We start from the raw sequence: 15727 nt of genomic DNA on the forward strand, positions 1-15727 counted from the left end.
TTATTCCCTTCCCCACCAGAAATTCTCTCTCTCTTTCATATTCCTTGGGTACTTTCTGGCCCTCTGAAACTTGTTTATATCGTTCTTATCAGTCATACTTCACACATATCACACATGGGGTTATTTGTCTAGTAGATACTTTAGCGGATGTCCTGAAGTTTTCCTCAGGCTTGGGAGGCACATGTCCAACACAAGTGATAAGAAAGGCACAAACAAGATGCAGGGAGCAGGAAACTACTGAGAGAGTATGCACTGCACAGCCTGTGATATGTCAAGTAGCGTGGAGGGAAACTAAGGGTATGTTTCCACGTTCAGGATTGCATCAGGATTTGGTCAAGATTTTATGCAGGTAAAATCCTGACCAAATCTGCACCTGAGGTCACTGGCAGGTCACCTGCGCTGTCCTTGCGTTGTTTCTGCAATGTAAGGACATGCTGCATTCTTAAAAGACGCGCCTCATGTGCGTTGTCGCGGGTATGCCACATGCGTCTTTTAATGCATAGTGGAGACGGGATTTCATGAAATCCCCTCCACTATGCTGTAACATCGGGACGCTGCGTTTTTGACGCTGCGGCTCAACGCAGCGTTTCCTGAACGTGGAAACATACCCTCAGGGTATGTTTCCACGTTCAGGATTGCATCAGGATTTGACACATTTGGATGCGTTTTTCATGCTTTTTTATGCGCTTTCCATGTGTTTTTTTTATACGGATTTGTGTGTGTTTTTGTAAGCTCAATAAAGATATCCAAAAATAAGATGTCATTTCTTGTCCAACCTCTTCATTTACATACTCCATTGAAGAATAATGTTTACACACACAGACTGATAGATAAATCTATTGTATCTATCTATCGTATCTATTATCTATAAATAATTAAAAAAAAAAAAAAAGGGAAAAAAATGGCGTGGGTTCCCGCACAATTTTCTGCGCCAGAGGGGGAAAGCCGACGGCCGGGGTCCAATATTTGTAACCTGGGAAGGGGGTAATCTAGCCCCTCTCTAGGCTGTGAATATCAGCCCACAGCTGTCTGCGTAGTCTTTACTGGCTATTAAATTAAAAAATGACGTGGGGTCCCCCTATATTTTATAGCCATAAAGGCTACGCAGACAGCTGCAGGCTGATGTTCATAGCCTAGAGAGGGGCCATGGTTATTGGCCCCCCCCGGCTACAAATACCAGCCCCCAGCCGCCCCAGAAATGGCGCCTCTGTTAGATGCGCCAATTCCGGCACTTAGCCCCTCTCTTCCCACTCCCCTGTAGCGGTGGGATATGGGGTAATAAGGGGTTAATGTCACCTTGCTATTGTAAGGTGACATTAAGCCCGGTAAATAATGGAGAGGCGTCAATAAGACGCCTATCCATTACTAATCCTATAGTAGTGAAAGGGTTAAAAATAAAAAGAAATAGCCAGAAAAAAGTATTTTAATATTCTTAATTTCACCATACTTACCATACTCGATCACCTGCAAAAAAATTAAAAATAAACCAGCCGTATACTACCATTCCGCCGTAGTCCAATTAATAACGAGTGTCCCACGACGATCTCCTCTATAGAACAGTGACATCGGGTGATGTCACTGCTCTATAGACCTTCAGTGAAACACTGACAGGAGACAATGACTCCTGCAGTGCATCACTGAAAAGGTTACCTGAGTTCAGGGTCTCACTTTATTGCAAAGCTGTGTGTGAATTTTCCCACACAGCAGTGCCACAAGTGAGAGTAGGGACTATTTCTCACAGAGGCGGAGGAATACATTGCTGAAGGACACCTTCCTTAATTGTATTCCTGGAGCCCCTGGAGAGCGGTCGCATCAACTGATGCTGCTGCTCTCCACGGGAGATCATCGTAGGACACTCGTTTTAATTGGGTATCTGCGGATCAGGGAGTATATTTTTTGTTTATTATTTTAATATTTTTTACAGGTGACAATGGTTTCGGGGATCAAAGTGACAAGGTGATGATGAGTATGAACTCTGTTATATGTACTGTATGTCTATATGAATGTTATATGTACTGTATGTCTATATGTATGTTGTATGTAGTGTATGTATGTTGCATGGTGCATGTATGTTGCATGTCGTATGGTGCATGTTGCATGTTGTATGTCGTATGTTGTATGGTGAATGTCGCATGTTGCATGTTGTATGTCGCATGTTGTATGTCAAGTCGCATCGTACATGTTGTATGTTGCATGTCGCATGGTGCATGTTGTATGTCGCATGTTGTATGTCACATGACATTATTGCAAGAGAGCTTGGCTGAGTAGATTACACAAGAAGGAAAACACACAGCAAGTCAGCAGGATCTAGGAGCAACATGGCAGATGTGACAACCTACATGGTGAGCTGTAGCATGTGCTACATGTTCACAGATCGACCAGAAGAAGAATCAAATTTCACCTGTCAGAAGTGTAGACTAGTGGCCCTTTTAGAAGAAAAGGTGCAGGGTCTGGAAGAAAGAATAGCAACTTTGAAACTCATCAAAGAGAATGAAGACTTTCTAGACAGAACAGAAGCATCTCTACTGGTCATAGAAGGTGAAAAAAGTGTCAGAGAACCTCCAAAAGCAGATGAGTGGAAGCATGTGACCAAAAGAAGCAAGCAGACCATGGAGAAATCACCAACCACACAACTGAAGAACCGATATCAAATCTTTGTAGAGGATGAAGATGGCACACCTAAGGATGAAGCAATACCAGCAAGCAAAAAAGAAAAGGGCACACAGCAACAAGTGACAGCAAAAAGTACAGCCAAGAAGCAACGAAGAGTGGTGGTGGTGGGAGACTCACTACTGAGAGGCACAGAAGCAGCCATCTGCAGACCGGACATAACTGCAAGAGAAGTATGCTGCCTTCCAGGTGCGATGATCAAGGATGTGACCGATAGGATACCAAAGCTCTTCAGCTCCAAGGACGTCCACCCATTTCTTCTGATACATGTTGGCACCAATGACACGGCAAGGAAGGACCTACCGACAATCTGCAAAGACTTTGAAGAGTTGGGGAAGAAAGTAAAGGAACTGGATGCACAGGTAGTTTTTTCTTCTATCCTTCCAGTAGACGGGCATGGCACCAGGAGATGGAACAGGATCCTTGATGCAAACAACTGGCTAAGACGATGGTGCAGACAACAAGGATTCGGATTCCTGGACCACGGTGTGAATTACTTGTACGATGGACTCCTCGCCAGAGACGGACTACACCTCAACAAACCTGGGAAACACACATTCGCCAGAAGACTCGCTACACTCATCAGGAGGGCGTTAAACTAGAAGAAGAGGGGACGGGAAGAAAAACATTAGACTTGAACAAAGAAGATCCAGGAAAACATACTCAGAAGGGAGGTAAGAACATTTCTAAAACAATCCACAGCGAGGAGATTGGAACAAAACAAAATCCTCTAAACTGCACGTTCGCAAACGCCAGAAGCCTGACAAACAAGATGGAAGAACTAGAAGCAGAAATATCTACAGGTAACTTTGACATAGTGGGAATAACCGAGACATGGTGAGATGAAAGCTATGACTGGGCAGTTAACTTACAGGGTTACAGTCTGTTTAGAAAGGATCGTAAAAATCGGAGAGGAGGAGGGGTTTGTCTCTATGTAAAGTCTTGTCTAAAGTCCACTTTAAGGGAGGATATTAGCGAAGGAAATGAGGATGTCGAGTCCATATGGGTCGAAATTCATGGAGGAAAAAATGGTAACAAAATTCTCATTGGGGTCTGTTACAAACCCCAAAATATAACAGAAACTATGGAAAGTCTACTTCTAAAGCAGATAGATGAAGCTGCAACCCATAATGAGGTCCTGGTTATGGGGGACTTTAACTACCCGGATATTAACTGGGAAACAGAAACCTGTGAAACCCATAAAGGCAACAGGTTTCTGCTAATAACCAAGAAAAATTATCTTTCACAATTGGTGCAGAATCCAACCAGAGGAGCAGCACTTTTAGACCTAATACTATCTAATAGACCTGACAGAATAACAAATCTGCAGGTGGTCGGGCATCTAGGAAATAGCGACCACAATATTGTAGTTTCACCTGTCTTTCACTAGGGGGACTTGTCAGGGAGTCACAAAAACACTGAACTTTAGGAAGGCAAAGTTTGACCAGCTTAGAGATGCCCTTAATCTGGTAGACTGGGACAATATCCTCAGAAATAAGAATACAGATAATAAATGGGAAATGTTTAAGAACATCCTAAATAGGCAGTGTAAGCGGTTTATACCTTGTGGGAATAAAAGGACTAGAAATAGGAAAAACCCAATGTGGCTAAACAAAGAAGTAAGACAGGCAATTAACAGTAAAAAGAAAGCATTTGCACTACTAAAGCAGGATGGCACCATTGAAGCTCTAAAAAACTATAGGGAGAAAAATACTTTATCTAAAAAACTAATTAAAGCTGCCAAAAAGGAAACAGAGAAGCACATTGCTAAGGAGAGTAAAACTAATCCCAAACTGTTCTTCAACTATATCAATAGTAAAAGAATAAAAACTAAAAATGTAGGCCCCTTAAAAAATAGTGAGGAAAGAATGGTTGTCGATGACGAGAAAAAAGCTAACATATTAAACACCTTCTTCTCCACGGTATTCACGGTGGAAAATGAAATGCTAGGTGAAATCCCAAGAAACAATGAAAACCCTATATTAAGGGTCACCAATCTAACCCAAGAAGAGGTGCGAAACCGGCTAAATAAGATTAAAATAGATAAATCTCCGGGTCCGGATGGCATACACCCACGAGTACTAAGAGAACTAAGTAATGTAATATATAAACCATTATTTCTTATTTTTAGGGACTCTATAGCGACAGGGTCTGTTCCGCAGGATTGGCGCATAGCAAATGTGGTGCCAATATTCAAAAAGGGCTCTAAAAGTGAACCTGGAAATTATAGGCCAGTAAGTCTAACCTCTATTGTTGGTAAAATATTTGAAGGGTTTCTGAAGGATGTTATTCTGGATTATCTCAATGAGAATAACTGTTTAACTCCATATCAGCATGGGTTTATGAGAAATCGCTCCTGTCAAACCAATCTAATCAGTTTTTATGAAGAGGTAAGCTATAGGCTGGACCACGGTGAGTCATTGGACGTGGTATATCTCGATTTTTCCAAAGCGTTTGATACCGTGCCGTACAAGAGGTTGGTACACAAAATGAGAATGCTTGGTCTGGGGGAAAATGTGTGTAAATGGGTTAGTAACTGGCTTAGTGATAGAAAGCAGAGGGTGGTTATAAATGGTATAGTCTCTAACTGGGTCGCTGTGACCAGTGGGGTACCGCAGGGGTCAGTATTGGGACCTGTTCTCTTCAACATATTCATTAATGATCTGGTAGAAGGTTTACACAGTAAAATATCGATATTTGCAGATGATACAAAACTATGTAAAGCAGTTAATACAAGAGAAGATAGTATTCTGCTACAGATGGATCTGGATAAGTTGGAAACTTGGGCTGAAAGGTGGCAGATGAGGTTTAACAATGATAAATGTAAGGTTATACACATGGGAAGAAGGAATCAATATCACCATTACACACTGAATGGGAAACCACTGGGTAAATCTGACAGGGAGAAGGACTTGGGGATCCTAGTTAATGATAAACTTACCTGGAGCAGCCAGTGCCAGGCAGCAGCTGCCAAGGCAAACAGGATCATGGGGTGCATTAAAAGAGGTCTGGATACACATGATGAGAGCATTATACTGCCTCTGTACAAATCCCTAGTTAGACCGCACATGGAGTACTGTGTCCAGTTTTGGGCACCGGTGCTCAGGAAGGATATAATGGAACTAGAGAGAGTACAAAGGAGGGCAACAAAATTAATAAAGGGGATGGGAGAACTACAATACCCAGATAGTTTAGCGAAATTAGGATTATTTAGTCTAGAAAAAAGACGACTGAGGGGCGATCTAATAACCATGTATAAGTATATAAGGGGACAATACAAATATCTCGCTGAGGATCTGTTTATACCAAGGAAGGTGACAGGCACAAGGGGGCATTCTTTGCGTCTGGAGGAGAGAAGGTTTTTCCACCAACATAGAAGAGGATTCTTTACTGTTAGGGCAGTGAGAATCTGGAATTGCTTGCCTGAGGAGGTGGTGATGGCGAACTCAGTCGAGGGGTTCAAGAGAGGCCTGGATGTCTTCCTGGAGCAGAACAATATTGTATCATACAATTAGGTTCTGTAGAAGGACGTAGATCTGGGGATTTATTATGATGGAATATAGGCTGAACTGGATGGACAAATGTCTTTTTTCGGCCTTACTAACTATGTTACTATGTTACATGTCGCATGGTACATGTTGTATGTCGCATGTTGTATGTCACATGTCGCAAGGTGCATGTTGTATGTCACATGTCGCATGGTGCATGTCACATGTTGCATGTCACATGGTGCATGTCACATGGTGCATGTTGTATGTCGCATAGTGCATGTGGCATGGTGCATGTTGTATGTCGCATGTTGTATGTCGCATGGTACATGTAGTATGTTGCATGTTCTATGTCGTATGTTGCATGTTCAATGTTGTATGTGTATGTTGTATGTGCACACAGTCTAGACAAGTCCAGCTCTGCTACATCTGGATGCCTGACATCCAGATGTAGCAGAGCTTATAGATGATCGCCGGAGATAACTCTCCAGCGATCACCTACACTGCAGCGTTCGCATAGCTGTAACCCCCGGTTACGTGCACGGCAGTTCTCGCGATACGATAAGTTATCGCGAGAACTGCAGTGAACAAGGGACTTCCGGCGGCGGGACAGGTGAGCCGGCACGTAAATTAGGAGACATGCATAGTAAGCTGCGTTTACGCAGTTACTCTACATGTGACTAATCATTAGATGTAATTTTACCGCATCTAATGATTGTCTATGGGTAATTTATGGCATGGCGACGGAGTGTCTCCGCATTGTAAACAGTGTAGATTGATAGCCGTAGGCACAGCTTATGTCAGTGGTGCTCAAGTAGGCGCCCAAACCATATAGTGTAGAAGATAAACTTGGCACACACTTAGTGGGATGCGGTGAAAATTTAATAAAGAGAGTACATACAGCAGACGTTTCGGTCAAACATAGACCTTCATCAATGTACCTCTCACAAATCATACATCGTATTGGGTCACTATAGTAAAGGTGGTAAGCAAGCGGAAACCAAACTTGCTGAAGAAGATAGAGAATGAGGCCTGAAAACGGCACCGGTGACGAACTGTATAGGACGCGGAGTCCACCGCTTGTCCAGGAAGACTTCCTGGACAAGCGGTGGACTCCGCGTCCTATACAGTTCGGCACCGGTGCCGTTTTCAGGCCTCATTCTCTATCTTCTTCAGCAAGTTTGGTTTCCGCTTGCTTACCACCTTTACTATAGTGACCCAATACGATGTATGATTTGTGAGAGGTACATTGATGAAGGTCTATGTTTGACCGAAACGTCTGCTGTATGTACTCTCTTTATTAAATTTTCACCGCATCCCACTAAGTGTGTGCCAAGTTTATCTTCTCCGCATTGTAAACAGACATGCTGCGTTCTGAAAAGACGCGCTGCATGTCCGTTTACGTGGGTCTGCCTCCTGCGTGTTTTACCGCATAGTGGAGACGGGATTTCATGAAATCCCCTCCACTATGCTGTAACATCTGGATGCTGCGTGTTTGATGCTGCGGCTCTACGCAGCGTCATACACGCAGCGTTTCCTGAACGTGGAAACATACCCTAACTCTCCCAGACAAGCTGTGAAGAAGCATGAGGAGTCACCCAGGCAGAGCACAATTGGTAGAAAGGCATTACAAAACACACATGAATCTTTGTCAGGGGACAGGCTTATATAAAAATCACAATGCAAACCATGCAACCAATCTGTGACTGTGTGAAAGAAGGTTCTATTAGGAGGCTGGCTTCCACAACACGCCAGTAGCAAGCCATGCACCATGATCTGTGACCAAATATTGCACAAGTTAGGGGAGCACTCAGGAGTTGGATCATCGTCACAGTAAATAGTTCAAAATAGCACATGGTGTGCCAACAGAAAGAAACAATATGGATGGGAGACTTTACAATTTGTGAAGTTGTGTTGATGTAAATACATTTTTATCCACTTCGAGTAAATGTAGAAATAAAATATAATAGTCTGTGATAAGAATTTAAAGAATAACCATACTTTTGCGTAACTTTTCAGAAAGATCATGAGGAATAACACTACATCTGGTCTTTTTGAAAGATGGATTTCAGCATTTTTTTTCAGAGTGGATGACAATTTCATTAGGCAAGGGAAAATTTTAAAAATGATTGAGAATTGGGTAAGGCAGAAGAATTCTCTGTAAACAGTTTTCTATATTATAAAAGTTTCCTAAATTTGCCTGTATGATTTATTTAACAGTAGTTGAAAGAGTAGAATTCCAGTTTAATGCAGCCCTTTGTCAGGAAGGTTATCTAAACTGTGAGTTTCATATTTTTCATGGTGCATGATAATAACAGACCTATCAAGTACTAATTGTGCTATGTTTGAGAAATTTTATAGCACCATAAATGGCAAAAAAATATTTAACATCATACTTGTATATACCTTTACAAAATAAAGCTTTTCATTTTCCGACTTTGATTCTTTAAGCTCTAGAACATATTTTCTCCATTTCTTATAAATGTCATCCAGCCCAAACACAGAGGAACCAATCAGGTAAGAAGACTTGTTTCTCTCATAATTTAGGACACTAAAGAGGTTTCTCACTTGAGTGCTGAAATGCTGAATCTGTAAAATAAATAAATGATTATGCATACAAAAGAAAAAACTATGAAGTGCAAAACCGCCTTCAAAACATTCCGTTGTACATAACACCAAGATGACAGAATAAAAACATATTGAAAGGGGGTTTAAGGGAATAGTGAGAATCTTGATAAAAGAAGCTATGCTTTGTGCTGAAATTTGAATTTGCGCCCCATTCCAGTGGTGCCATGGCCCCAGAACACCCACCCATCACCTAGTCTTGCAGCCAATTAGTGGTCAGATGACTTGTAATCATGATAGCATCACTTGGGGTCTGGTAGAGGAGATGCGAATGGATTCCTATGGTAACCGTAGTCTATTTTCTTCTTCTCACCAGTCATTTTAAAGAGTACAGGAAACCCCATTTAATATGATACTTCACATCCTCCAAACCCCATTTTTTTTGTCTTGGTCAGTGAGGTATTGAACAACCTGGGGATGCAGCATATCATATTGTATGGAAATGGGGAAAAAAAATGTAAACCTTTATAAAAAGCAATCAATGATAGTATTTAAAAAAACCTTCTTAACTGCATAAAGACCAAGGAATTTATCATTTTTGCGCTTTTGTATTTTCCTTTGCCTTCTTTGAAGGGCTATAACTTTTTTATTTTTCTATCAACAGATGTGTAAAGGCTTGTTTTGAAATGTGAAAAATAATGAAAAAATCATGCAATTTTGACACTATTTGGAGGGTTTGATTTTTCAGTGTTCATTGTACAGTAACATTGGTCTGGAAACATAATTGTCCAGGTCAGTCCCATTACGGCAATATTAAACATGAATTGATTTTTTTCTATTTAAAGAGAACCTGTCATCAATGGCGTTGGTATACTGATTTAATACATACATTCAGTTAAGAAATCCGAAGTTTTGATCTTCGTGCATCAGGGCGGGACTGTGGGTAGGGTCTTCAGCTCTGGCATAACCACTCCACTGCCTGTGGTGTCTTTATCCTCTTATTTAACCCCTTTCTGCCATCGGACAGAATAGTACGTCCGATGGCAGAATCCCCACTTTGATGCAGGGTCCGGCGGTCAGTTCGCATCAAAACCGGGACATGTCAGCTGTTTTGAACAGCTGACATGTGCCCGCAATAGGCGCGGGCGGAATCGCGATCCACCCATGCCTATTCACTCCTTGACACATCTATGATTGTTGATGTCGGATTGCTGTGAGCGAAACCTTGTGGTCGGCGCTCATAGCAATGCTGTAATTCTTCTACATAGGGGCGATCTGAGCATTGCCTCTATGTAGCAGAGCCAATCAATTTGTGACAGCTTCTAGCCTCCCATGGAGGCTATTGAATCATGGCAAAAGTAAAAAAAAAAAAATGTTTTCAAAAATATGAAAAAAATTAAAAAAATATAAAAGTCCAAATCATCACCCTTTCACCCCACTCAGAAAAAAATAATAATAATAATAAAAAAAAAAATCAATCCTACACATATTTGGTATCACCGCGCTCAGAATTGCCCGATTAACAAAAAAACAAAACGATTAACCTGATGGCAAAACATCACAGCGAGAAAAAAAATTCAAAACGCCAGAATCACAATTTTTTGGTCGCCACGACATTGCATTAAAATGCAATAACGGACGATCAAAAGAACGCATCTGCACCAAAATAATATTATTAACCCCTTTCTGACATATGACGTAGTATCCTGTCGAGGTGGGCCCGTTCAACCACCGGCGGGATACTACATCATACACGATCGGCCGCGCTCACGGGGGGAGCGCGGCCGATCGCGGCTGGGTGTCAGCTGACTATCGCAGCTGACATCCGTCACTATGTGCCAGGAGCGGTCACGGACCGCCCCCGGCACACCGCGATCAAACATGATCGCGGTGTGCCGGCGGTATAGGGAAGCATCGCGCAGGGAGGGGGCTCCCTGCGGGCTTCCCTGAGACCCCCGGAGCAACGCGATGTGATCGCGTTTCTGCGAGGGTCTCTTACCTCCTCCTCCCTGCAGCAGGCCCGGATCCAAGATGGCCGCGGCATCCGGGTCCTGAGGGAGGTGGCTTCACTGCGCCTACTCAAAGCAGGCGCCGGGAAGCCAGAAGTGCAAGTCAGATCGCTGATCTGACAAAGTGCACAGCAAAGTGTCAGATCAGCGATCTTACACTATAACATGATGCCCCCCCCTGGGGCAATGTTATAGTGTAAAAAAAAATATATTCACATGTGTAAAAAAAAAAACATTCTTTCTATAAATACATTTCTTTATCTAAATAAAAAAAAACAATAAAAGTACACATATTAAGTATCGCCGCGTCCATAGCGACCCCACCTATAAAACTATATCACTAGTTATCCCTGAGGCAAAAAACCGCTTTATTCTCATACCTCCAAACAAAAAGTGGAATAAAACGCAATGAAAAAGACTGATATAAATAACCATGGTACCGCTGAAAACATCATTTTGTCCCGCAAAAAACGAGCCGTAATACAGCATCATCAGCGAAAAAATAAAAAAGTTATAGTCCTCAGAATAAAGCGATGCAAAAATAATTATTTTTTCTATAAAATAGTTTTTATCGTATAAAACCGCCAAAACATAAAAAGATATAAATGAGGTATCGCTGTAATCGTACTGACCCGAAGAATAAAATTGCTTCATCAATTTTACCAAACGCGGAACGGTATAAACGCCTCCCCCAAAAGAAATTCATGAATTGCTGGTTTTTTGTTATTCTGCCTCACAAAAATCGGAATAAAAATTAATAAAAAAAAAGTCACGTACCCGAAAATGTTACCAATAAAAAAATCAACTCGTCCCGCAAAAAAAAAGGATCTAGCCACTAACTCTCTGGTACCAAAGATCCCAGGATGACCAGTCAACACCGAACAATGGACCTCAGAGATAACTTTATTCGTCCACCTATCTGGGACAAACAGTCTCTCTGCTGGTCAACGATCAGGTTTATTAGCCTGAAATTTTTGCAACACCCGCCACAAATCAGGGGAGATGGCAGACACAATTACTCCCTCTTTGAGAATACCCGCCGGCTCAGATAAACCCGGAGAGTCGGGCACAAAACTTCTAGACAGAGCATCCGCCTTCACATTTTTAGAGCCCGGAAGGTACGAAATCACAAAGTCAAAACGGGCAAAAAACAGCGACCAACGAGCCTGTCTAGGATTCAACCGCTTGGCAGACTCGAGATAAGTCAAGTTCTTATGATCAGTCAAGACCACCACGCGATGCTTAGCTCCTTCAAGCCAATGACGCCACTCCTCGAATGCCCACTTCATGGCCAGTAACTCTCGATTGCCAACATCATAATTTCGCTCAGCAGGCGAAAACTTCCTGGAAAAGAAGGCGCATGGTTTCATCACCGAGCAATCAGAACTTCTCTGCGACAAAACAGCCCCAGCTCCAATCTCAGAAGCATCAACCTCGACCTGGAATGGAAGCGAAACATCTGGCTGACACAACACAGGGGCAGAAGAAAAACGACGCTTCAACTCTTGAAAAGCTTCCACAGCAGCAGAAGACCAATTTGACCACATCAGCACCCTTCTTGGTCAAATCGGTCAATGGTTTAGCAATACTAGAAAAATTGCAGATGAAGCGACGATAAAAATTAGCAAAGCCCAGGAACTTTTGCAGACTTTTCAGAGATGTCAGCTGAGTCCAATCATGGATGGCTTGGACCTTAACAGGGTCCATCTCGATAGTAGAAGGGGAAAAGATGAACCCCAAAAATGAAACCTTCTGAACACCAAAGAGACACTTTGATCCCTTCACAAACAAAGAATTAGAACGCAGGACCTGAAACACCGTTCTGACCTGCTTCACATGAGACTCCCAATCATCCGAGAAGATCAAAATGTCATCCAAGTACACAATCAGGAATTTATCCAGGTACTCTCGAAAGATGTCATGCATAAAGGACTGAAACACTGATGGAGCATTGGCAAGTCCGAATGGCATTACTAGATACTCAAAATGGCCCTCGGGCGTATTAAATGCAGTTTTCCATTCATCGCCTCGCTTAATACGCACAAGATTATACGCACCACGAAGATCTATCTTGGTGAACCAACTAGCCCCCTTAATCCGAGCAAACAAATCAGATAACAACAGCAAGGGGTACTGAAATTTAACCGTGATCTTATTTAGAAGGCGGTAATCTATACAAGGTCTCAGCGAACCATCCTTCTTGGCCACAAAAAAGAACCCTGCTCCTAATGGCGACGATGACGGGAGAATATGCCCCTTCTCCAAGGACTCCTTCACATAACTCCGCATAGCGGCGTGCTCAGGCACAGATAAATTAAACAGTCGACCTTTTGGGAATTTACTACCAGGAATCAAATCGATAGCACAATCACAATCCCTATGCGGAGGTAGGGCATCGGACTTGGGCTCATCAAATACATCCCGGTAATCAGACAAGAACTCTGGAACCTCAGAAGGGGTGGATGACGAAATAGACAGAAATGGGACATCACCATGTACCCCCTGACAACCCCAGCTAGACACAGACATGGATTTCCAATCTAATACTGGATTATGGACTTGTAGCCATGGCAACCCCAACACGACCACATCATGCAGATTATGCAACACCAGAAAGCGAATAACCTCCTGATGTGCAGGAGCCATGCACATGGTCAGCTGGGTCCAGTACTGAGGCTTATTCTTGGCCAAAGGCGTAGCATCAATTCCTCTCAATGGAATAGGACACTGCAAGGGCTCCAAGAAAAACCCACAACGCCTAGCATACTCCAAGTCCATCAAATTCAGAGCAGCGCCTGAATCCACAAATGCCATGACAGAATAAGATGACAAAGAGCAGATCAAGGTAACGGACAAAAGAAATTTTGACAGTACCATACCAATGGTGGCAGACCTAGCGAACCGCTTAGTGCGCTTAGGACAATCAGAGATAGCATGAGTGGAATCACCACAGTAGAAACACAGCCCATTCAGACGTCTGTGTTCTTGCCGTTCAACTCTGGTCAAAGTCCTATCGCACTGCATAGGCTCAGGTTTATGCTCAGATAATACCGCCAAATGGTGCACAGATTTACGCTCACGCAAGCGTCGACCGATCTGAATGGCCAAAGACATAGACTCATTCAGACCAGCAGGCATAGGAAATCCCACCATGACATCCTTAAGGGCTTCAGAGAGACCCTTTCTGAAAATAGCTGCAAGCGCACCTTCATTCCATTGAGTGAGTACTGACCACTTTCTAAATTTCTAACAATATACCTCTATCTCATCCTGACCCTGACACAGAGCCAGCAAATTTTTCTCTGCCTGATCCACTGAATTAGGCTCATAGTACAGCAATCAGAGCGCCAGGAAAAACGCATCGATATTACTTAATGCAGGATCTCCTGACGCAAGAGAAAATGCCCAGTCCTGAGGGTCGCCACGTAAAAAAGAAATAATGATCCTAACTTGTTGAACTGGGTCACCAGAGGAGCGAGGTTTCAAAGCCAGAAATAGTTTACAATTATTTTTGAAACTCAGAAATTTAGTTCTATCTCCAAAAAACAAATCAGGAATAGGAATTCTTGGTTCTAACATAGAATTCTGAACCACAAAGTCTTGAATATTTTGTACTCTTGCCGTGAGCTGATCCACACATGAAGACAGACCTTTAATGTCCATCTCTACACCCGTGTCCTGAACCACCCAAATGTCTAGGGGAAAAAAAAGGCAAAACACAGTGCAGAGAAAAAAAAATGGTCTCAGAACTTCTTTTTTCCCTCTATTGAGAATCATTAGTACTTTTGGCCTCCAGTACTGTTATGATAAGGTAATTCAGTACCACAATGGACATAGAAGTCAGAGCACATACAGTGACCTGACAATAACCCAAAAACATAGAACGAGCTCTGAGACGTGGGAACTCTGCTGACCGCAATCCCTAATCCTCTCCAACCACACTAGAGGCAGCCGTGGATTGCGCCTAACGCTCCCTATACAGCTCGGCACAGCCTGAGAAACTAGCTAGCCTGAAGATAGAAAATAAGCCTACCTTGCCTCAGAGAAATACCCCAAAGGAAAAGGCAGCCCCCACATATAATGACTGAGTTAAGATGAAAAGACAAACGTAGAGATGAAATAGATTTAGCAAAGTGAGGCCCGACTTTCTGAACAGAGCGAGGATAGGAAAGGTAACTTTGCGGTCAACACAAAACCCTACAAAAACTACGCAAAGGGGGCAAAAAGACCCTCCGTACCGAACTAACGGCACGGAGGTACACCCTCTGCGTCCCAGAGCTTCCAGCAAGCAAGAAAACAATATTAAGCAAGCTGGACAGAAAAAATAGCAAACAAAATAGCAAAAGCGGAACTCAGCTATGCAGAGCAGCAGGCCACAGGAACGATCCAGGAGGAAACAGGTCCAATACTAGAATATTGCCTGGAGGCCAGGATCAAAGCACTAGGTGGAGTTAAATAGAGCAGCACCTAACGACATCACCACATCACCTGAGGAAGGAAACTCAGAAGCCGCAGTACCACTCTCCTCCACCAACGGAAGCTCACAGAGAGAATCAGCCGAAGTACCACTTGTGACCACAGGAGGGAGCTCTGCCACAGAATTCACAACAGTTTGGGGCTAAAGTTAAGGTTAGGGTTGGGGCTACATTTACGGTTGGGAAAAGGGTTGGGATTAGGGTTGTGTCAGGGTTAGGCGTGTGGTTAGGGTTACTGTTGGGATTAGGGTTAGGGTTACCGTTGCGATTAGGGTTTCAGTTATAATTGGGGGTTTCCACTGTTTAGGCACATCAGGGCTCTCCAAACGCGACATGGCGTCCGATCTCAATTCCAGCCAATTCTGCGTTGAAAAAGTAAAACAGTGCTCCTTCCCTTCCGAGCTCTCCCGTGTGCCCAAACAGGGGTTTACCCCAACATATGGGGTATCAGCGTACTCAGGACAAATTGGACAACAACTTTTGGGGTCCAATTTCTCCTGTTACCCTTGGGAAAATACAA

General features: G+C 43.0%; 1 protein-coding gene across 4 annotated transcripts in view; it reads right to left on the reverse strand.

Moving 5' to 3' along the window:
• The window catches only part of TERT (telomerase reverse transcriptase), a 196190-nt gene that overhangs the window by 124831 nt on the left and 55632 nt on the right, over positions 1-15727 (reverse strand). For all 4 annotated transcript variants that reach the window (XR_011314016.1, XM_069730358.1, XM_069730357.1 and 1 more), the window contains exon 5: positions 8565-8747. Coding sequence is in view for 3 of the 4 variants with exons in the window: in XM_069730358.1 (XP_069586459.1) it covers positions 8565-8747 (183 nt within the window). In the remaining variant the exon portion in view is untranslated. The remainder of the gene's footprint in view (positions 1-8564; positions 8748-15727) is intronic.

Source organism: Ranitomeya imitator, chromosome 6, assembly GCF_032444005.1.
Source record: "Ranitomeya imitator isolate aRanImi1 chromosome 6, aRanImi1.pri, whole genome shotgun sequence".
NCBI classification, from domain to species: Eukaryota; Metazoa; Chordata; class Amphibia; order Anura; family Dendrobatidae; genus Ranitomeya; species Ranitomeya imitator.